At 43.0% G+C, this 25,071-nt stretch overlaps 1 protein-coding gene across 3 annotated transcripts in view; it reads right to left on the bottom strand.

The window, feature by feature from the left end:
- Positions 1-25,071, bottom strand: part of MGAT5 (alpha-1,6-mannosylglycoprotein 6-beta-N-acetylglucosaminyltransferase) — a 328,044-nt gene that overhangs the window by 33,016 nt on the left and 269,957 nt on the right. For all 3 annotated transcript variants that reach the window (XM_007964794.3, XM_007964792.3, XM_007964797.3), the window contains exons 12-13: positions 12,846-12,995; positions 3,067-3,213 (exon numbers count right to left, since the gene is read on the bottom strand). In XM_007964794.3, the coding sequence (XP_007962985.1) occupies positions 3,067-3,213; positions 12,846-12,995 (297 nt within the window). The remainder of the gene's footprint in view (positions 1-3,066; positions 3,214-12,845; positions 12,996-25,071) is intronic.

The raw sequence follows: 25,071 nt of genomic DNA, 5'->3' as shown, positions 1-25,071 counted from the left end.
CTTTAACCATAAATGGTAAGCTTTATGTTGTATATACTTTATCTCAAAATATTAAACAAACATGGAAAATTACAAATAATATCTACAATTTGGGCAGAAGTAGAACTTTAGAGATTTCCTAGACCTAAATTAAAATGTATAGGTGATTTTCACATAAAAACAGACATATAGACCAATGGAACACAATAGAGAAGCCAGAAAAGAACTGATTCCCAACAAGGCTGACAAGAATACACAATGGAGAAGGACAATGTCATCAATAAATAATATTTGGAAAACTTGATTTCCATATGCGTAAGAATGAAATTAAATCTTTATCTCACACTATCTATAAAAATGAATTCAAAATCGCTTAGACTTCAATATAAGACCTGAAACAGCGCAATTACTAGGAAAAAAACCAGTGCAAAAGCTTTTTGACACTAGTCTGGGCAATGATGTTTGGATATGATACTAAAAGCACAGGCAACAAAAGCAAAAACGGGCAACTGAGATTGTATCAAACTAAAGAGCTTCTGCACAGCAAAGGTAACAATCCACAGAGTGAAAAGGCAACCTACGGAATACCTGCCAACCACATATTTAATAAGCGGTTAATTCCCAGACTATGCAAGGAACTCCTACAACTCAACTGCAAGAAAACCCAACCAAGCAAATTAAAATATAGGCAAATAACCTGAAGACATTTCTCAAAAGAAGACATACACAAGGCAAACAAATACATGAAAAGGTGCTCAACATCATTCCTCATCAGGGAGATGCAAATCGAAACCACAAGGAGATATCACCTCATGCTTGTTAAAATGGCTTTTATCAAAAAGACAAAAGATAACAAGTGTCTGGCAAGAATGTGGTAAAAAGGGAACCTTGGTACCCTGCTGGTGAAAATGTAATGTGTTACAGCCATCAATGAAAAAGAAAATGGAGGTTCCTCAAAAAATAAGAAATATAACTTCACATAATCCAGCAATCCCACTGTTGGGTATATATCCAAAGTAATTAAAATCACTATGTTAACGTGGTATCTGCACTCCCATGTATACTGCAGCATTATTCATAATAGTCAAGATATGGCAACAAACTAAGTGGCCTTCAGTGGCTGAATGGATAAATTATGTGCACATGAAATATTTAGCCTGCAAAAGAAGGAAATCCCATCACTGGCAGCAACATGGACGAATGTGGAAAATGTTATGCTAAGTAAAATAAGCCAGGCACAGAAGGAAAATTCTGTATGATTCCACATGCAGACCAGCCTAGTTGAACTCACAGTTCAACTCACAGTAAAACGGTTGAACTCACAGAAGCAGAGAATACATTCGTGATTCCCAGAGACTGGTGCATGGGGATATGGGGAGATGTTGGTCAAAGTTTCAGTTATACAAGTTGAGTTAAGTCCTGGAGAGCTACTGTGCAGCATTATGACCGCAGTTAACAATACTGTATTGCATACTTGAAATTTGCCAAAAAAGGAGATCTTAAGTGTTTTTACCATGGGAAAAAAAATCTATTTAGTATGTAAGGTGATAGATTAGCTTGACTGTAATGACTATTTCACAATGTGTGTATTTATCAAAACATCAAGGTGTACACCTTAAATATATTTTTTGTCAAAAAACTCAAGGGATGATTTACTAGTTTCTTTTCCACCCCAAACTCCGAAGTTTCAAAGAAGTCAGTCACCTGCTAAAGCAGAGATTCCTAAACAGATATTTTCACTGCTAGGCAGCATCTTTTTAAACTTTTCAAAAGAATAGGTTCATGGCAGACTGAATTTCCCCGGTCTCTGTGTCCTAGCACTTCCAACAGCACCTAGCACACAGATATGTACATTAAGTTCTGCTGAGTTATAAATGAACAAACTGACCTCTGAATACAAAACCACTCCCCAAATGAAGAATTCAAATTTATTATTCTAGCAGAAGGGGGGGAAAAAAAAACCACACTCACCCGCGCGCACACACGTAACCCTTGTCAGAGGTTATCTGGGCCACAGATTAACCTTTTATAGATAAACTATGGATATTATTGATCTTCTCTCTCCTTTGGCCATTTCACCAATGACAGGAAGGGTCAGAGAAAAAGAACTCTCAAAATAATCAGTTCTATCAATTGTCAAGGTTTCTGACTGATCAATAAAAAATAATCATTGAGAATGCATCTTATATACTACATGGGAGAGAAAATGACTCAGAAGGGTTTAAAAGCAGAATTGAAAAATGTATGTTTTATAAACTGTCCTTCTACATTGATATGCCATGGGAGGGATGCTAATCAATGTAATCCCCCCAAGGCCCTGAATGACGAGGATGCTGCTATGACTTCCCTTCATAAGCTGCCTGCAGAGCCACTTACTACTAACTACACAGAAATAATCAGAAAATCTATCTTATGATTTCTTGCACACACCTATTTCTGAGCAGATGCAGAAACACCCAGTTTGATCACTCACAGGTAAAAGACTTTTGTTTATTGCCCTAAATCAAATCTGACTATCCTTAATGGTGATTCATCACACACTGCAGATTTTCAACAGGATCTCTGAAGGGAATTCAAATGAGGTTTCTGCAAATGGTTCTAGCAATGGCAGGATTACTTCTTGGAATGGTGGGTGAAAAAAAATTACTCCAATTATCCATGATACATATGGTATACTGAGGCTGATGGTTCTCTGCAAACTCCCACAGTCCACTTTTTATTCTCCAAAGCCCATCATGGGGAGCAGATTCTTCACAAATATGTACTAACCAGTTGATCTCACTCCCTAAACTTCAAACATTCAGAAAATCAGAGTTCAGCTATAATCAGAAGGCTAGAATGTCTGAGTTTACAATAAGCTAGAGTGGGGGTAGAGTGCAAAGATCCCTTACTTGCTGAAGGCAGAAGTAGATTCAAATCCTGCCCCTAACTCGCAAGGTGACGTGACCGGGTCATTTGTCTCTCTGAGCCTCCACACCCTCAGCCTCTCATCCAACCATGTTAAATGAAGTTAATGCCCACATTAGCACTCAATAAATAGCTATTATTCATATTATTCAAAGTGGAATAATTTTGATAGATGCTTACCTCTCTCAGAGTTGGCTTGCCAATGAAAAAGTCTGTGTTTTTGCTGCTTTTGGGTGGGTTGAACTTGGGATTCAGAAAAGCACATCCATTTGCGATAGCCTCCAGGGGAGCTGGGCCCTCATAAGGGAACCCAAGTCCAACAAATAACTGTAAGACAGAAAACCATACAGCATATGAACACATCAGGCAGGGCCATCAGGCAGGACAGGCATTCCCAGCTTGCAGGCGGCGATTCTGTGGCCCATTCCCGAGTGGACATCTCACTTTGGAAGGCTCCCAGGCCCTGGGGGGTGAGGCAGAGAGAATTCAGCTTACACCAGGATCTGAAAAACTACAAAATTTTAAAGGCCCCACAAAGCTGCTCAACTCACTATGCTCTCCTCCACTAAAGGAAGTAAAAAATTAAGTGTCCAGGGGTATCAGGGGGTAGGCAGGTTGGAGTATTAAAAAAACCACCACGACCCAACAATAATCTTTCTGTAACTCACCAGGAGACATGACTGGAAAAACACTTGCTTAACTACACAGAAGGTTTCTTCATTGAACCAAAGAAACAACAGGCTCTTTCAGGAATGCTGGGCGGAGGGACAGAAAGGTCACTTGGAGGTTTGATTGCAGTTCAAATGGAACTGCTTTAAAATGATGGTAGGTCAGTAAACACAGGTTTTCATAATGGGGTTTACACTGGGGACACCAACATCTTGGTGTTGATTTTACCCTCACAGGGGAGAGACTGTGCTGTGTTGACGAATTTGCAAAGCAGCTGCTTCCCTCTCCAGCAGGCAAACCATGTGCTTCCCCCAAGACAGACCATAGATGGCAGCAACAATTTGCTCTCAGAGTTCTCAGAGCAACCACAGCAGCTGGAAGCCACGATGACAAAGGGGACAAACTGCAGTTCAGTGGTGCTGATTTCCTGGGTACAAAAATGAAATAACTGCTCCCAGAAATGCCTCGGCACATGCTGTCACAGTGAGTGCCTTTCGCACTGCTGGATAACTGCAGGTTGTTGATGGGCAGGATCCAGGACTGGGCTTGATGAAGCTGTGTCCTCCTTACCCACATCAAAGAGCCGGTTCTGTTCCAGCCCCCAGGGGCACATTAAGTGAGAAAAGATAACTGGGCCCCAGGGCGTCCTTTCCTTCTGCCATCACACAGAGCATCACCCACCACAAGGCCAGGCGTTGAGAATAAAGGAGATGGCTCAAATAGATTTAGCTACAAGCTTGATTCTCTTTTTCCCTAGGTCTTTTCACAGCAATCCCCTCCTCACCAGCTTTGCAGCTGCTCTAATTGATCGTTTAGAAAGGTTCAGCTGGTGGTGGAGGGTGCGGCCAACCCTGAGCACAGCCCATGAGTGACATACTGGAGAACCAGGTAGCTCCTGAAGGAATTCTGGGGCAAAGCACTAACATCTCAGGTTTTCTGGACGTATTTACTTTTGTTTTGCACACAATAGGGTACTCAATCTTTTTGGTTTTTTGAAAGAATAAACTTTCATTTCCTGCAAACTGCGTGATCACAATACCAGAGACGTCCACAGGGCATGGAGCTGGGAAGAAAAGAAGCTTTGAGAGGTCAGCAGAGCCCCTAATACTGGCTGGGTCATTTCCCCCTTGGGCAGCAGAACCACGGGAGGTCACGGGTGGGGGTGGTGGTGAGGAAAACGTGGTAGCCAGGAGCCTGGAAGCTGTAGGATAAAGGGAAAGTTCTACTACAATTAGGAAGCTCCTGCTCTGCATCTTACTCTTATTACACAGCTAACAGAAAGCAGATTGTCAGAGAGAACTTCTAACTATAGGGTGTGGCCTGGGCATGTGGCTCATGGGTAGGGGAGATCTGACTGCTGCAGATGAAATGGAGGGAAACAGTGGGATGTACTAGTCCCACGATATCCCAGCTTTATGGAATATGAAGAATCCAGGGTTGTTATCCATCAGACTTGTGATCTCTGTGATTTGCCCTCTCCTATCAGACTCTGGAGAGGATGTGCTGGCTCTCCAGTGGACAACAAATGACCTCTGTCAGGCCATGGTTAGACGTAAGATAGCACAGGGAGTCCAGATCTTTCTGACTGAGGAGAAAAGTGCTAGAAGATGCAGATCAGGATCTCTGCAGGTTTAGTCAGATAATCCACAGTGCTTCCTGGCCTCTGAAAATCAGGGCCTGCCATAAAGTGTGGATACCTTCATCAACTCTAAATTTCAAAGAACAACTCTGGAGGAAATGTAAGCAGCACAATGTTTGTCTATTTAAACAGAAAATCTTGGGAAAAATTTAATTAGCTTCTTTAGACCAACCAATCTGAACCCATTAATTAAAAGGATGAGGCTGTTGCTTAATGGACTTGAATGTGACCTAGGTTTAATTATATCTGAATAACAATATGAACCATCTCTTCTGCCCTGTGGGCACCAGAATATCTCAGTACACATAAAATAAAAACTTTAGGTTAACTCTTCCAAGTCTCATATGTTTAGAATGAAGCCTAAGCAAATACAACATAATTTCCTGGCAATGAGTGTTTTTGTCACACAAGTAGGACTGTAGGAAATACATTATTTGGAAACACCAAAATAACAGTTATTTTGTCACTTCAGTCAATAAGCAATTTTTTTCTTGCTTCCTGTGTGCTTATTACCTGTGACATTACAATGGAGCAGATGTATTAAGGTCAAATAGCACATCTGAGGTTTGAATGAAAACACAACAGGCGGAGAGAGTTCATCACCACCAAACAGCACTCTGTAAACTTCCTTGCACTTATGGTTTTGCAACACATTGGCACCTTAATCACACTGAACTGCTTTTCCCCTAATTCCCTGCTATTCTGCCTGCTTACCAATTTCCTTAGCAAGGAGGCAAGAGACACACTGCCAGAATGTTCTCAAGTGCCAAGGCTTAACTCTGCTGGAGAAAACTGGCCATATTTTATTTATACTTCACCTGGCCTTCAGAAGCCCAGAATCTAATGAGGATATTCCAGATGACAAAATATCTCCATGGCTGCAACTCCAGCTCCATCAGTGAGAATTTCTACATAGAGGGATTGTGGGATCTAGGATTAAATTTTTGAATTAATGCTAAGCAGAGAGAACAGATGAAGCACCATACGTTTTCTTCACAGTATAGGATTGGGACGTTCCTACATATCCATAAAGGGTCTAGTAAAACCACTCAGATTTTTCCCACTCTGTGAAAGAATACACAATTGTTTTAAACTGCTAAGTGGAGTACTTAAAGAATCCTTTAAACATGGATAAAGGGGGTTCTTATCCATGGGCTTGGTCAGTTTCACTCTTGATGCGGAACATTGAGGATAATCCTAAATAGGAAACACACACACAACACACACTTTTCTGGCCAGTTTTAATTAGTGGAGTTGGCATGGTGACTCTAGAGGGAAACTGAGCAATGAACCACTCCCAGTTCACCAAATGAATTGATGAATCCATTATTGGCACAAAGTGCCCAGAACAATGTGTTAACTTACAGCACAGGTTCTGGAGTCAGACTGTAGGCTTCACAGGCCTGGCTCCATTGTTGTCTAGGTTAGTAACTGTGACAAATTGCTAGATGCTTCTGTCTATGGATTCTTTAAGGCCCATTTATAAATCTATTCTATTTATAGGGCCTTAGTCCAGGTAACAAGCTTGCTAAACCTCAGTCTTTTCATGTATAAAATAATACTACTTTATTTCATGGGGTTGCTGTGAGGATTACATGAGATAGTACATGGAAAGGATTCATTCCAAGTCTTGGCGCTTAGTAAGTGTTGGATAATCAGTCACTCAAATTCAAATCCATATGTAACTTCACACAGCTGCATATTAAGGCCCTGTATCATTTAGACAGAGTTTAGGTATGCAGGAGTTATGTTTGTGGGTTTACAAGATGCTCAGCACCTGCATGTATGAGTTCTTATTGTTTCATAAAGTATCTGTACTAAAAAAGGGGGAGGGACATTCATCAGAAGAGAGAGATAAGAGATGATATGGTTTACAGTGAATGCCACATAAGCCAGTCCCACGAGTCACACGCTATTGCTAAGTTTGCTTATTTTTATACAATGACTGGGAATCATTACATTAATGTTTCTGGTAATAGGCATCCCTTTTATATCTTAAAAATAACCGAGACAAGGGCTGGGTATGAAGAAAACAATTTTCCCAAAATGTGATGCTTTTATGTAGCCCAAAGGGACCCTTCTCTGGCCATCTGCCTTCTTTCAGGTACCTGATGCTTAAGGAAGGGATAAACAGTGGCCAAACTCTCTCCCGTCCAGGCTGGCTCTATCCTCCCAAGGGCTCCACAAGCCCCTGACTCACATGACCTGAAGACTCTCTAGGGAAGAGCTGGAAGGGCCACAGAGGCTAAGAAAAGAAGATCCACGAAGCATGTTTACATGCCCAAAGCAGACTTTTGTCAAAGTCTGCTGCTAAACCAAAGACTATTTCCTGAAGACCAGCCGGCTGATTATGTTCAGCTACCTAAATACCCTTTCAGAAACAAAAACCCAAACCACAAACAACAGCATCAGGATAAAAAGTTCCTGAGTTTCGGTCATCTGAAAGCCCCAATATAAAATCAAACACATTACAATTCACATTGTAAATTTATTAATTTGGAGATGGGGGAGTAAAAGAGTATTTGCATAAATTTAAACCTGTAGATGCTGAACGTGTTCAGCTAGGCCAGCCTCAAGTGCTCACCGTTAAAAGTCTACTCAGGCATCACCTCCTGGGAGGGCCCTTTCCTGACCATGCCTCTCTCACCCAAATTCTACACCAGGACAACCCCTCAGCTGCCAACACGGAGGCAGCAAAACAGGCTTATTCACGACTGGAGCCTCAGTGACTGCTTCATTAAAATGGTACTGTTTATAACAGTACCAAGATTACTGGATTTCTGTGATGAAAAGAGAGAATACACAGAAAGGGCTTAGCATAGGGCCTAGCACATGGTAGAGGGGAGAGATAACGGCTGTTACTGTTACGGTAAATCCCATACGCAGGTGCACCGCAATAGCATGGAGGTGTTAAACTGTGACTGACAGTGGCTCCTGTCCTCTGAATGGGACTGCCCCATCCACTACATTGATTTCACAAGTCACAGAACCACATTTTACACAACTGAACTGTTGGCCCCACTCAGCGTGACAGTAAAGTTTTATGTTGGTATCATTATTTCATATTATGACTAGTTCTACCTGTGTACTATCCACATTGTTACAGTTACCTGCTTTCCTCTTCCAGCACACCTGTACGCTCCTTGTTGGCAAAACTGCTTGAGTCATCACTGTCTCTAGAATGGCTAGACTGAGGCCTAGAATATATCTAGTACTTAATATTATACTTACTTGCTGGATGAAAGAGCAAAAGAATAAATACTATGAGACTGGATCTTTCCAGCAATCAAGTGTCTCTGTGCACAGAGGTTGAACATGTTGTATTTATTTGAGTGTGGGGATGCACTTTCGCTCTGAAAGTCAGACAGGGTTACTGACTCATACCTCTGTATACTCCTCAGTCTACATACATGTATGGATAAGGGGGAAGGAAGGAGGCATGGATGTATTCATTCAATTTTTTTCCCCATCTAGATGGCATGGGAATGATTTGAAATATGCTCACTAGGATGAAACCTGCCTCAGTTGGCTGCCTGAGGGCAAATGGGAACCAGTATCTGTAACAGAAATAGAAGGACTGCTCCCCCTAAGGAAGTAAGCTCTTGGGCTATCACTCACAGGGCCTGCAGATATAAGCAACATCACAGACAGGCAGGCATGGGGTATAAGAAGGGTAGTGTCCCTAGCTCGGGAGATCTAAGAGATCTAGACGCAGCGTATATGACAACAGGAGGAAATCTCAGGGATCCCAGATGGTCAATGTGTTTCATTTTGGCTCTTTCTTTCCTTCTTTATACAATCATCTAAATGCCTTTTATAAACCAGCACTGTGAATGCACCTGTGGATAGAACAAGCAAAGGCCCTTGGCCCTCATGTAGCTGCATGAGAGTCTGCTGCCTCAAGCCCTGGGTTTTTCAGACAGCCTTTTTTAAAGACAGGGTCTCCCTCTGTCACTCAGGCTGGAGTGCAGGTGTCCTCAGCTCACCACAACCTCAGCCTCCTGGACTCAAGTGATCTTCCCATTTCAGCTTCCTGAAAATCTAGAACTACAGGTGAATGATACCAGGTACAGCTAATTTTTTGGGCATTTTTTGTAGAAATGGGGTTTTGCATGTTGCCCAGGCTGGTCTGGAACTCCTCGGCTCAAGCAATTTGCCCGCCTTGGCCTCTCCCAAAGTACTAAGATTATAGGTGTGAGCTACTGCACCGCACCCGCCTCAGACAGGTTTTGTGACACATCCAAGCTCAGTAAGAAGAGACATAGTTAGTGGGGGGCAGGGTGGCACAGTCATTCATGAGGATAAGATGAGTCAGAGGGAGCAATATTTGCCAGGCCTGCCCAGGTTCCTAGGTGAGCCCCACAGGTAAACTGATAAGCTGACATGATGGGGAAACAGGACTGTCATGACCCAGCTAAGTCTAGGAGAGGTGAATGACTGGAGGTCTGGGTACAGAAGGGGTACAGCGACAGCACGTGTGGAAGCTGCAGCTTTGCCTGTTTTTTTCCCCACAGCCGGAATTTGTTTTCAACTGCAGAAAGGACGGTACTGGTCCAGCTCACAAACCATTCAGTGAGTTGCAGATGCAAATGCACTATTCAGTATCATATATGAAATAGGGAAGACTAGGGGAGGTGGACATGAAGAGGTTAAAACCAGGAAGATGAAGAAAGAAGCCACTTTAAAAGAGATGGAGATTTAAACCAAAAATAAAAACATGCCACCCTAGTGAGTCCTGATTTGCTGGCTTAAACTGTACTCCTGGGGTTTGCTGGACTGAATGACTCGGCTGTGGTCCTGTGATAAGTAATTCATTCATTCAAATTTATACCCCAATTAGAAAAGTCTGCTAGATTCCAACAACTTCCTGGCTCTTTTAGCCCCATAAATAGTGTTATATTCAATTCCTTCCATCTTCACAGGTCCCCTGAAGCAAGAGGCTACTAATGACACTTGCACCCCTAATGGCACGCCTGGACAAAATTCTGCTGAGCAGAGGGTTTCCTAAGTTTGATGCAGAGATTCACAGATGGCTTGTAAAGAAAAACAATGAGTCAGAAGCTGATCAAGCATCAATCATCTCTGTCTCTAACCCTCTTGAGGAGATCAGCCTTGCTTCTCGCACCAGTAAGAAGTCCAAGAAGTGTGTGAATCCCATTCATGCTGCAGACATTTGCTTCTTAGCAGCTCCAGTTCCCCATTTCCAACGTGGATTGGAATAAATCACTTTTAAATTGCTCAGAGACACAGAGAAAGGAGTCAGAGACAGAAAGGGTTATAGATGCAAAGCCTGACTGGTCTTTCATGTCATTATTTCAAAGCCGAAGGTTCACACATTTTGGAGCCTGTGGCCATGTGCCGGGTGTGAGGGGAGCCTCAGCGATATGCTGCCCCATCCTTGTCATATTTGCCAAATATCTGAGCCATGATTCCACTCAGAATATTTTAATATACTCTACTCAAGGAAAAGGCAATAGGTAATGGGATCAGTGACATCCTCTACACTGGGTCCCAGTTTTTCAAGGATGAACATATACCCCTCATGCTCTTTAACTGAGGCTGCAATCCTTGCTCATTAAGCAAACTTGGACATCTTGGCCTTCCCTGCCTCTTTTCTTGTCCTCCCCTGGACATCAGTGATCTCCATTTTGGCCTATTTCCTACTCCCTGACAGGGTAATGGATGGTAGGTAAGTAAGGGTTCTTCTAAAATTCGCAAAGCTGAGAGAGACATTCATGAGGTTGGGTTAATAAAAGTGTGCGAGACAGTAATGACATGCTGCTGAGAACCAGCTCTGCCAAATGTTTTTTAAAGGAGCTTGAGCTCTTTCCACAATCTGATGTGAAAAAAAGTAAAATGAGGCAAATGGCAAAAATAGCACTGCCGTTAAAGGGCCCAGGCATTCTGATGATTCTAAAATGTCAGCCTAAGACAGAAGGTGATGGAAAGCAAAGAGTGAAAACTAGAGAACACACTTCACTCCTGGATAATCAAAAACAGTCATCAGACTACAGATGACCTTGGAAGGAAATAAAATCTTAAAAGAAACCAGGTCTTTGCCCAATAAGCTAAAGAATTTGTCAAATTATTTTATTTGTGGCATCATACAAATGCCTTGGACATAGAAAGGATCAAATACATTTACAGGTGGAGAAACTGAGGCAAAGAGCAAATATACATTCTTTTGGCTAGTGGGTGTCCACTAAGCGTTCTTAAGTTTGAGTGTTTATGAGGACAGTACATCAAGGGGCTAGCAGAGCCTTAATTTGCAATTAAAAAAATCATGAGTTAGGGCCACCTCCAAGATGACCCTGGCTTACTGTGGGCAAGTCAAAGTCTCTAGCCTATTTCCTCATGTTCAAAACAAAGTTAACAATAATACCTGCTCTATCTACCTCTTAAGGCTGTTGTAAGAATCAAAGAGGCTAGCATATATGAATACACATTTATAAATGCAGTATCACATGATGATTGGGCAATCGAGATTATGCCATAGAAGTCCACCTGCTCAACCTCTCTCCCCTACCTTGAACATGAAAACAAAGCAAGCCAGAGACGAGAGCTGAGAAATCCACTACTGACAATAAGCTTCCTTGTGCTTAGGACATACCACGAGAGAGATCCATGTGCCTTCTTCACACTTGCAACCCTTGTACAATGCCTAGCACATGGCAGCTACTCAATAAATATTTGTGAAATTCATGAACGAAAACTTATTAATAAACCTGAGGGAGTTTATCTAATACACTGAAGCGCCAGTCAACCCTTCAAGGCCAAACTTTGGTTTCTTCACAAGTTCCTGAACTTCATTTGGTACTTCCATGGCAGAATTACAGAAAGAACACAGACCACTGGGTGGACTTCCCTACAGTGTCAAAGCAACAGGTCATCATGCTACTGCTGAGCAAAACGATCCTCAGGGGCTTGCCTGGCTACTTCCACCACACGGTCTGAACTCTGCCTCCATCTGTGCCAATCAGACCCTCACATCCCCTCATCCAATTTTACCTCCACTATTTTTCAACACTTAGACTAGCTGGGTTGGCTTCTAGCTCCTTCCTGAATATGCCATCTGTGCCTCCACCACCTGACTCGAACTCCTGTCTGGCCCACATGCCAGGTGTGTCTACACTCCATCAATCTTTCGTCTCTTGCATCTCTCCTGATGCTTGCTCTGCTTCCCGAGCCCACAGGGACTTTGCCCTCATCTGAACTTCTTCACTGTCCAATGCGTACTTGGTGAACAAGGAGGTATGAGGAAAAGCTGGTTGGGAAACCCACTCCTCGAATAGTGATGACTGGGTTGGGGGAGAGTTCAGCACCCCTGCCTTACTATGAAAGCTGCTGCTGTATTAGAAGGTCTGTCCTTCCAGGCAGGGCCTTACCTTTTCCATTTGCAGCCTTATCCCTAGCCCCTTGCTTGACACTTAACACTGAGTAAATACGATTTTTGAATAAATCAATGGACAAACGTAGCAATCTCATTCCACAATTCACTAACTTTTCAGCTGCCACTGGTCTAGCAAACTGCTGCCCCAAAATAGCCAAAAGAGTTTATTGCAGCATTGAAAAAACGAGCATGAAATATTCTGATCACATTTTCACAGCCAATGGCATTAACCTGAACACCACATTCCTGGTGAATTTTTACCTTGGTTTCTCGAAGAAGAAACTGCAGGTCTCGTCCACTGAGGATACCATGGTTTTTCACGTAACTGGGAATATTCTTTGTGCTGGAGCCATAAACAGTTGCATGCACTTCCATGTATGTGTGAATAATGTCCAAGTAGATCTTCTTATTCTGAAGAGGAGAACAAGCAGAAGACATTTCTCTTTGTCTTTCATTTGCATAACAACCTATGTCATGGACCAGAACTTCTAAGACTAGAGGTCACAGAATTCTTAACATGCAGATCACAGGAATTTGGCAATCAAACTGCTAAAATTTCTTTTAAAAGTAATCTGAATTGACAAATGGGATCTAATTAAACTAAAGAGCTTCTGCACAGCAAAAGAAGTTACCATCAGAGTGAACAGGCAACCTACAGAATGGGAGAAAAGTTTCGCAATCTACTCATCTGACAAAGGGCTAATATCCAGAACCTCTAAAGAACTCAATCAAATGTACAAGAAGAAAACAACCCCATCAAAAGTGGGCAAAGGATATGAACAGACACTTCTCAAAAGAAGACATTCATACAGCCAACAGACACATGAAAAAATGTTCATCATCACTGGCCATCAGAGAAACGCAAATCAAAACCACAATGAGATACCATCTCACACCAGTTAGAATGGCGATCATTCAAAAGTCAGGAAACAACAGGTGCTGGAGAGGATGTGGAGAAATAGGAACACTTTTACACTGTTGGTGGGATTGTAAACTAGTTCAACCATTGTGGAAAACAGTGTGGCGATTCCTCAAGGATCTAGAACTAGAAATACCATTTGAGCCAGCCATCCCATTACCGGGGATATACCCAAAGGATTTTAAGTCATGCTGCTATAAAGACACATGCACACGTATGTTTATTGCAGCACTATTCACAATAGCAAAGACTTGGAACCAACCCAAATGTCCATCAGTGACAGACTGGATTAAGAAAATGTGGCACATATACACCATGGAATGCTATGCAGCCATAAAAAAGGATAAGTTCACGTCCTTTGTAGGGACATGGATGCAGCTGGAAACCATCATTCTCAGCAAACTATCTCAAGAACAGAAAACCAAATACCGCATGTTCTCACTCATAGGTGGGAATTGAACAATGAGACCACTTGGACACAGGAAGAGGAACATCACACACTGGGTCCTATTGTGGGGAGGGGGTGGGGAGGGATAGCATTAGGAGATATACCTAATGTAAATGACGAGTTAATGGGTGCAGCACACCAACATGGCACATGTATACATATGTAACAAACCTGCACGTTGTGCACATGTACCCTAGAACTTAAAGTATTAAAAAAAAAAAAAGGTAATCTGGTTGGACTTTGAGGACATAAACAGTCATATGGCCATTACATAATTATGTAAGAAGAAATACATTATACGTCAACATATTACTGAATACCAACTGTATAATTTTGCAAGAAGAAATACATTATATAGCCAACTGTTTTGAAGTATCATCCTTGCTTTGTAAATTACCAGGGACCTAACAGTTGCTTTTGGCTCTTCCTACCTCTATGAGAGGAAGTTTGGGGAAGGACAGCCTGGGGAAGGCAGTCAGTTGGACTGGAATATTTACCCAGAGATGCTAAGCTGTCCCAGAGGAATACAAACATCCCCAGCTCCTGCCAATGTTTCTAGTGATGATTAACTCATGTTGTCAGAACTGGATCCCACCTAAATCGGGATCATGGGAAGATGAGAGTTTCTCACAGCTGGAAAGATAATAAGAATACTCAGGTAGATAAAAGTAGAAAAAGAGAATAAATGTCAATTTTGATGAGCTCCAAAACATTCAAGAGTAGTTTTACTTACAGTATTAGAAGCAAAACCAAACCCCTTTTCTTGTATTTGTAGGCACTGAATTTTGAGGCACATTTTCTAAAGCAAAACTACTTGTGAAGTGGAAGCAAGTTCACTTTTTCTATCTCTGGGTTTCCCTGTAACTAAACTGTACAAGCTGGGGTTTGTGGGTTTTTCTTTTCCTTTTTTTGGGAAATTTTCAAAAAGTCAAGTTCTGTAATGTTTTCCAGTTGTATAAAAGTAGGACAAGGTTTCCTCATTCTAAGCCTGTTTTCAGACACTCCAGGCAAATCTAATAGCTGGTTTTGTGACTTAAGACCACAAGGGACACGGGGTGTGGTATCAGCAGCCAGAGGGCAGGGAAGCCAGAAGGCAGTCTGTAAATGAAGCAATTCATGATCTGGTCTCTGCCATTCACTGCCCTGGTGATATTACCAAAGACCCTCCACTTCAGGGGAAACATTTCAAGTGATGTATCAAAAGTCTTCACGACTGGGAAAACTGCACAGCCCACATTCTTCATCTCACGCACCAGGATGACTTTGTTTGCAATGAGCAAGACCATCCTTGCCACCCTAATGTATGAATAAAATGAACAGTGGGACTGAAAGTTTAATTCCATGCCATGTCTGGTATGGCCACAAGATGCTGAACTCATTACCTTAGAAATGTATAATTTTAAATTAGTACAGACGCTTACACCTACCTGGCATATGTTAGTTTGAAGGGTTCTAGGATATGGTTCATTGTGCTAGATGTATCTGGTAACTCCTGCCCCCACCCACAGCTCCTGTTAAGTAGGCAGGGGTATCTGTTACCCTGCCCCCACTGCTGGCTGCTAACCGGCCCAGGGTGTGTCTGACCTGAGGGGACCCAATCCTAGGCTGGCCAGCAGCCCGGGAATGACGTAGCAGGCTCAGGAAGGCAAGGGGAGCCAACCAGATGCTCTCTTGGGAACTCAGAATCCTTTATACTGGGAGATTACTGCCAGATGGCCACTGGCTTTAGAGCAAAAAGGTCATTTGAGCGTTGAAGTCTGGGCAATTACAAGCCAGATAACAAGTTCTGAGGAAACTGGTTGCCAGTTTTGGTGGGTTGGGTGGGAAAAGAACCAAGTAAGGGCTAAAGGAGAGGGGAAGACACAGGCAGTCGGTAATAAGAGGGACCCAAGAATGTGACTACAACCAAAACATCACCACTGCAAGCATGACACAGAGAGAGAGAGAAAGAAAAGAGGAGTAGAATGAGAATAAGTACTTCCAGGGAGAGTGGGAAAAGAAAGCAGAGAGACAGAGGAGAAAAACTAGGGCCTAGAGCTGCTCTGGTTCCGATCCCACCCACAGTGGTTCCCTATCCTAAATTCCCAGGTCCCTCTGGATCCTTATAATAAACGCAGCTCTTCCCAGACCCCACCCCATATTTTTACTTGAGTTTCTCTGGGTGGATTTCACTCATCTACAAGGAGACCTCTCGGGACAGCTTGCTGGCCTTAAAGCAGGAATTGGGGGCTGCAGGTGGGGACAGGCATCTCTCCTTTACACAAAAGGAGGCATTTTGCCTAAAAAGTCAGTTGCCAACTACTGAAGATGGGCCAAAGACCACTAGGCTATGTCTGTGGTGACCTACCGGGCAGACCAGTAAATAGTCCATTTGGTTCCTGTCCTAGAGAAAAATATCCACTGTAGACACACTCAAGATTAGGGTTCCCAGACTAAATGCCTGGGAAAGTAACAAGGTACTAGATTACATATGTATTGACATTAAATCCCAGAAAAGGCTGGGGCTTCTTGAAGTACAACAAGGGGGCAAGTTCAGGCAAATATAAAGAGGTATATGTAAAGACTAATAAAGTATATGAACTTACTTTTAGGCATGGTAAAATCCAAAACTAGAGATTACCTTCAGAAAGGATTTACTAATTTCACAAATGTGAAAATCTCAACAACTGATTAGAGGGGAAAAAATGTTTCAAGTATAACTTTAGCCTTTGACATTGATGTAACAATTAGGTACTTCTACCTCAGGTCTCTTGTTACCACTTGTTAGAGTTCTGAGTAGAATCCTGGTGAAGATGAACCACGCTATCTATTCCAGGTAAAGGTGCCCCAGAAGGCTTTCATACCAAACTCACAGCCAAGTACCTACACCAGATTTGCACCTGTGGTTCTGTCCCCTTCAGGCTCCATGGACACACATGTTGAATTAGTCACACAGTTCTGTATATTCTGCCTCCATAATATCAAATTGGTCTCCTCTTCTCCAGGGTTGAAGGTTCAGTTATTGCCATCAAGGGGCTCAAAGGATCCCCTTCTGTCTTCACAGACACTCTTACCTTTTGTGTTTAAGATACAGGATATTCAGGATTTTAAAAATTAAAGGTGTCCTTGTCTGCCTTTCCGCTATGCATGGGAAGGCTCAAAGTGGGGAGGGGGTTAGAGGTAAGAGACATTTTCCAGCATACACTCCCCCTTCCCTTCCTTACTTTGGTCATCCAGGCCCAGGGTGAAGGTGACCATAGGTGACCACCACAGACCTGGATGTCCCACTGATCTAAGAACTGGATCAAGATCACTTCTTAGAAAGCTTTCCTTCTCCAATTTTTTTTTTTTTTTTTTTTTTTTGAGACGGAGTCTTGCTCTGTTGCCCAGGCTGGAGTGCAGTGGCCGGATCTTGGCTCACTGCAAGCTCCGCCTCCCGGGTTTACGCCATTCTCCTGCCTCAGCCTCCCAAGTAGCTGAGACTACAGGTGCCCGCCACCTCGCCCGGCTAGTTTTTTTGTATTTTTTAGTAGAGACAGGGTTTCACCGGGTTAGCCAGGATGGTCTCGATCTCCTGACCTCGTGATCTGCCCGTCTCGGCCTCCCAAAGTGCTGGGATTACAGGCTTGAGCCACCGCGCCCGGCCGGCTCCTTCTCCAATTTAAGAGACTAAGGTCAAAGAAAATATCTGCTCCAAAAACTTTATCACCAACAGATCTCTGGAGATGCAGTCAAAAAGGGCTTACACTGAGTATCACATCACAGCATGCAACCACCTCTGTCGCCCAAAGGTTCCAGCTAAGCAACCAGCAGCCCCCCTAATGCTTTTATTCTCTAGTTCAATTTAAATTCCCATTAAGAACAACTGATCTAACTGATTAAAATTTAAATCTACCTAAGCTCATTTCGGGGGAGGAGATACAAACGGAAAGGAGAACGCATGCTGGAGTCAATGAGCAGTGTTGTCAGTGTCTCTTCAGCTGTTTATGGTCGTAGCTGGAGGCAGGTACATGTTCAGAACCAGTCATAAGATATTTAAAGCTTGGAGAGAAAGCTTTAGAAAAACAATTCAACCTACGCAACACTCCTGTAAGTCCACAGCAGGGGGAGTGGGAGAATGCAGAACCAGAGAATCAGAAGCTTTCCCCAACTTATTTTAAAATATTTTTAAATTGATACATAATTGTACATGTTTATGGGGTATATGTGATATTTCAATACATGCATACTACATGTGATGATCAAATCAGGGTATTTAGGGCATCCATCACCTCAAACATTTATCATTTCTTTGTGTTGGGAACATTTCAAGTCCTTTCTTCTAGCTAATCTGAAATACACAATATACTGTTGGTAACTATAGTCACCCTAGTCTACTATTGAACACTACAACTTATTCCTTCTATCCAACTGTATGTTTGTACATTAACTCACCACTCTTTATTCCCATCTACCCCTTTTCCCAGCCTCTGGTATCTATCATTCTATTTTCTACCTCCATGAGGGCCACCTTTTTAGCTCTTGCATAGGAGTGAGAACATTCCACATCTGTGCCTGGCTTATTTCACTTAACATAATGATCTCCAGTTCCATCCATGTTGCTGCAATTTTTTTAAATGGCTGAATCACATTCCATTGTGTATGTACACATTTTCCTTATCCATTCATCCGCCGATGGACACTCAGGCTGATTCTGTATCTTGGCTATTGTAGACAGTGCTGCAATACACATGAGGATGCAGGTATCTCTTTGATCTCCAACTTCCTTTTTAGCTGGTGAATTAGGGTATAGGAATGTTCTTTGGTGAATGGCAGTATCCTCCCCACTAACACCCCTGCTCGCCACTGCAGACATACGTATTTCTCCTGGACATCATTTCCCCTCATTCATGCAGCATCTTATGACTTGTCATTAAAAAAATTCTGTAGCTCAGCCCAAAGTTGGCTCCTCCAGTGGTGAACATCTGTGAGTCTTGCGCAGCAGTACTCCTCCCTGGGAACTGCTGTCAATCCCTCTCCAGGGTAACAAAACCAGACTCCAGAGGCAAGTGTGTGTCCCACTCCATGGAGGGCAGAGAAAAATTTAAGTCCTACAGAGAAGGCCTAACAGGACAGAGTGGCAGGGTCTCGGTCCACAGCTCAGGTCATCCAAAATGCTGAGCACTGGAGCATTTTCAACTTCAGATTTTCGGGAATAGGGATGTTCAACCAGTTAAGTATTTGCTAATATCCCCAAATCTGAAAAAATCCAAAATCAAAAACACTTCTTGTCCCAAGCATTTTGGATTAAGGTATACTCAGCCTGTAACGGCTTCTCCTCTTTCCCCACAAATATCGAAACTGGCCTGTTACACGGTTTTACAAACATATAATAATGAATCTTGTTTTTTATTTAAGAAACACAAGGCCATAGAGTATGCCTTGACCAGAACCAGCCAAGAGAGTCCTTTACTGCTACTGTAACGTAACTCCTAGAAAAGTTGAGGCTGGGGCTGTCAACTGCACAGAATGAAGATCTTGTAAACCTCCCTCCACTACAGGTCACCTCCATTTGCTCTGCCAGCCCCCTCCTGCATGAACTGTTACTGTAATGTCTGGGCTGGGCTCGTTGTCTTAACAGTGACATGCTCCTTAGGAGCGCTTTCAGACTGCCCCTGCTCCTCTCTTTTTCAGTCAGTGCTCACACAAGCCAGGCTGCCCTGTGCTGTCAGATGGGGAATAATCTTACCATGGGATGGGGTGATGGAGCCCTTCTTCCTAAATAGCATCACAGAACTACAGGGGCTTTAGATCTCTGTGAGGTGAACCAAGGTTGGTGGCAAACAGGACACAGGAAGGAGCAGGGCAAATAAAACCCACCTCCTTTCTCTCTTCCAGACTATTCCAAGGTAGAGTTCCTCCTTGCAGGCCTTTGGGGAGAGTCCAGGTAGCCCAGTGTGCTGCTGTGTCTCTGTGGCCCCTGGTGAGGCAGGAGCCAACATGGTCAGGCACACCGTCTGTTACCCTGTACTTCCCTTTTCCTTCATCGTTGCTGCCCTGGGTTTGCAACACCCTCTGCAGCAAAACACTGGTAATTTAGTCTTTGTCTCAGGCCCTGCTTCCTAGAGGCTGTGGGCTAAGACATTGTCTGTAGGCTCTCACTCCTTCAACCCATCCTCCTTATTGTCACTAGTTTCCAAAACTCAAAGTTTTGTTCCCCTATCTAAAGGGCTTCCCAGTACTGCACACAAGGTACTTCACAATCTGGGCTTCTGCAAGCTCTCCGGCTTTAACCCCAACTATTCCCTCTGCCACCTGCTCAAGGTCTCTGCCTACACTTAACTTGTCCCTCATTCCCAAACCTCTCCTGCTCTCTCACACCTGGCCTGCCACTGCCAAAGCCCAAAAGACCCTTCCCTCCTCCCTCCTTTTCTTCTGGATAGACTCCTGCCTCTTCTTCTTTTATAAGCAGGCAGTCCTGGATCCACCCAGGTGAAGGTCATTGCTGTCTCCTCTGTGCCTTAACCATTTTCCTGTGTTGGCTGTACTGTCACTGGATGTTCCCAGATGGCTGGAACTGCGAACTTCTCCAGGGCAGAACCAGTAGGCTCGGCAGAGGCCTGGCAGAGGACGAGTGCTCAGTAAATACATACCGGCTGAGTGAGAAAAACAAAGAGGGCAGGCACACAAACCACAGGGCACTTATGGACTTGTGGGAAACATGGATCTTGGGCACGGAACATTCCTTCACTTTCCACCTGCTTCCAGCAAATAAGCTTAAAGTCCACGACTACCTAAGTGTGTATTCTAATCAAAATCAAAATAAAAACAGAGTTGTAAAACTTAAAAGGTGTATTTTATAGTTGATTCATCCTCCTTTTTATATTGCTCCTAAGTACCACATTCACTTAGGAATTGCAAAGCAAACAAAAAAGAAAAAGAGAGGAGAGAGAGACAAAAAGAAACTACCTCATCTGCTTGCTCCTGAAGTCTAAAATTCAACAAAGATGAAAAATTCTTTTATTCCAAGACTAGAGGTAAGTTCTAAAATGCAAATCTGTGAATTTCAGCTGTGTAGCTGAACTAATTTACATTTCAGAACAATTTAAAGTCTCTGTAGTCCTTGGCTCATTTACCTCAAGTAACCACCCAAGGTCAAGGTATATATGTATGGGGGTGGTCCTTGCTGTGTCCCACTCAAACCTTGTGGGGCTCTGAAAAACCTTTGGAAGCTAAGAATCTCAAAGCCTGCTCACCTCTGCCTCTTCCTTCCCAAACCCTTACCTCTCTAGGAGAAAAGATGGTGCTCAACGATTGCAGTGGCGCAATAAGGGAAACCTTGCTCTCTTGTTTCCAGCCCAGTCTGTGGTCCACCTATGGGCCCACGGGCACTAAAAAGAAGGGAGTCTGTTTCCTTTCATGTACTGGCCTCCACATTTAGTCTTCGCTTGGGCTCATCTGGTATAAATTAGGATTCATCTTGGGCAATGGGTCTCAAGTATGATACTGAGTGGGTCTAGAATTTGCCTATCTGGGGGAAGGAACGGGAGGAAAGAATAGCCACAGCACTTTACTTATTATTCTCTGCTGTCCAGTTAGGTAAGAATTTTGGTTTCCGCTTCAAAGACAGACATAGGCAGATTTCTGAGGCCAAATGAGTGGTACGGAAAGAGAAATCAGTCCTGTATTTGCAACTTGATGGCAAATTTCTCATCTATAAATAGGAAATAATACCACTTTATGGTTCTTTTAGACAACTATTACGTGTGCAGTGCTGAGCCAGCATTGGGAATAAAATGCATTTAAAATATGTTTAAGTACGTACCCTTGCTTTCAAAAACAAGGTGCTAATACTACTCCGAAGGCATAAAATGGGACAAGCTAAACATGAGAGTCCTGAGCTGGCTAGCACCTTCACATCACTGCCCATGTGGAATCAGTGCTTATACCCACTCTACATCTCTGTCTTAACTGCTCAGTGTGGTCTCTATTTTCCAGCACTTTTGTTTTTCAGGATTTTCTCTGCCTTAGCACAGAACTTTCTGCGATTTAACGAACGGCTCCTAAAGGACCCTGGGGAACCACCAGCCAGTTTGTGAAAACAAGAAACGCTTTGACTCAACTCCTTTCTGCTTTAAGAAGGGCAGGAGGCCTTCAAATTGCAGAGCTGGTTTCTCTTTTCCTCAGTGCAAATGCAGTCACTTATGGACAATGATGTTCCTTCATCTACTCTGATTGACATGGTCCTAAAGCAATAAAATCCACCAGCTATACTACCATGCAGAAAACAGGCTGATAGGTTGAAAACACACCACCACAGCCCAAATGTGTCAGCAGACTCCTCCATGAGCTTTCTGTTTTCCACCTATCTGGGTGGAACCACAGAAAACAGACTGTGTAGTGACAAAGAGGGCTGTCACAGTGGAAGGTTTTGCCTTGGCAAACTGAAATTGCATGCTTCATAGAATCCCTAAAGGGTCAGGAAATCATGGACTGAATATCCTTTCTTGAAAGGGAGGAGGGGATACCTTGATGAGCTTTGGCCAGATTCTGTTTAAAGGCAAGAGAGAAGTGTCTGCTATTATTACAGGACCATCCTGTGAGAGTAGTCAGGGAAGAATTTTGGAACACTGCATGGTCACACTGGCAGTGGGTGTGATGGGGCTTCCTCTGACAATTAAACTGAGGCCCCAAAGGCCAGGAACCAAAGCACAGAGGCCAAGTACCACCCAATCACATCAGTAAAGAATAAATTAAAAATAATATGAAAAATATAAAGTAATACCTTAATACTTTTAAATCGCTTTAGCGTATTCCTTTGTAACAAGAAGGGGGAAGAATTCTATCTATATATTGGTCTCTCTTAGTAAGGAGTAACATTACATTTTGTGTTTTCCAGTATTAACTGTTGTAAATCTGTGAGGGATTCCATCAAAATAAGACTCTTCATATATTCATGTTAAAGGACGGTAGTAGACGTCAATCGATCTTTACTGAGCTGGTCAAGAAACATTTTAAAAATTAATTTCAAAAAGTTTTTTTTCATATGAAGCAAAATATAAAAATAAGAACACACACAGTGACTGGCAGAACACAATTTTTGCAGGCCTGAATGAAAAGTAATTGCTTTCTTGTAATTTCCAACTTTTCTACTTGTAATTATCTTACAACCAAGGGAGAAAGATAAGACCTGCCTGCAAAATCACATTTGGCAGCTCCAATGGGCACGTCTCATATATAGTAATTGTGTAGAAATCTGGGAGGTGGGATGAGTGGAGAAGGCCCGGTTTCACTGGAAAACTAGAAAGGGAAAATGGTGTGTGAGGCAGGGCCCATTTCTATGGGATGGTACACACCTTCATCTTTCATCCCAAGGGCCTTACCTTCCCGCCAGTCTCTCACAGTTAGGAATAAAAAGGACAGCCTGAATTCAATGCACTACACATAAGGAAGGAGTTTATACTCCACTCAACATGCGTGTGCTTCTCCTTGGATCCTTCCAAAGCAGTAGGTGGTGGGGGCAGGGGAGGGCAACCAGGACAGCTCCATTAGGTTGATTCTGAATTACATAAAACACGAGACCAGGCCACCATGTTGTGGAGAAGCATGGCAGCAGAGTCAAGGGCTGAGACAATTTCACTCAGTGCTTAATTTACTGTAAAAGAATTAATCACATGATTTTAGAGTAGTATTTGGAGATGTCCCTCTCTTTGAAACCCCAATAGATAATAAAAGGCACCTCTCTGGGGACACGAGGACAGCCAGATTCAGTCAGGTCGCAATGCCCCTTCTTGGTGCCGTCCCAGCTCTTGATTTCACTGTCTGCATGGGGGATGAGACTCCAAATAAGACATAATTTAATGTGCCAGGAAGCTCTCATTGTTATAATAATTATACGCAGGGTAAACAGCACTGCTTCAAAAAGACAAGACTTTTTGAAGATCCTTATGCTTGGCAGCTCTTACCAGCAGTCTCACAGAAGGGGTGGCATTCATTACTCAGAGTGGAGATGGGAGAATTGGTCTCTGTCCGTAAATAGCCTTTACACAGGCAGGCCAGCCCTCCCACGCTGATCTGAGGTAATCTGGCCTTTTCTGGGGTCCTATCCATATTTGTGTAAAATTTAGCAGGCAGTTTGGGGTCAAGAATGAAGTAATCTGTGTTTTTATTCCAGTTCTCTGACTAACTTCTTATGGGACTTCGGCAAGTTCCCAAGGTTCGGTTTTCTTATCTGTAAAATGAAGGAATATTAAATCTGCCCTATTATCTCACGTGGGTATTCACAGAAACAAATGAGATTTTAAAATTATTATGTGAAGGCATATTCTTTCTCTCACACACTCGCTGTCTCCAAGGCTCATGCATCTGAAAGAGCTCTACCCAGCACTTAGTTATGGCGGAGATAGGGCACACCATGGACCTCAGAGGACGTAATGCCTTCGTGTGGTATGGGGCAGACCCATCCCTCACCAAATGGCTTCCTGTCCTTGATGCTGGGCCCACTGACCCAGGGGTACCACCTTCTGGGTGGGACGGCACAGGCTGGTTTCCACTACGCCACATCACTAAGGTGCATTTCTAGTTTTAAGCTCTAGTTGTAGGGCTGTGCTAGCTAAATTTCCTTGCTGAGGCACTCAGCCCCATGCCGTATGCATTAATATCCATGGCTTCATGATGATGGATGTGTCCATTGGTAATAATGTACATAATCTCTCCCCTCAGAATACCTAGTGTCAACAAGCTGTTGTTGTAGGCTGGGACCTGACATGTGACAAACCAGGCCACTTAAAACATAAGACTCTCTTGGGCTCCTTCCTTCACCTGCTCCCACCAAGCTAAGAACAAATTTCTAAATTCCAGGCATGATCTCTTTGTATTTGAGGTGTACAGACTGAGATTCTGATTCAGGTATAGCAGTGTAAGGTCCCTTTAAAGGACACCTGACCACCAGGCTTTAAATGAAGAGCTGATTTTTAAGACAGAGGCTAAAAATATCCTCTCCATCCCTCTCCTCAAAATAAATCACACGCCTCTTGAAATTTATTCACCTCATGCCTGATTTCTTAAAAACATGAAGATAGCAAAATAAAAGCGATCAGCCTAATTAGAGTGCCTTCGAATCTGAAATGCTGCAAATAAACATATTTGAAAGGAAAAGCAGC

This window comes from Chlorocebus sabaeus, chromosome 10 (assembly GCF_047675955.1).
Source record: "Chlorocebus sabaeus isolate Y175 chromosome 10, mChlSab1.0.hap1, whole genome shotgun sequence".
NCBI lineage: Eukaryota > Metazoa > Chordata > Mammalia > Primates > Cercopithecidae > Chlorocebus > Chlorocebus sabaeus.
This window is presented reverse-complemented; position numbering and strand designations above follow the sequence as displayed.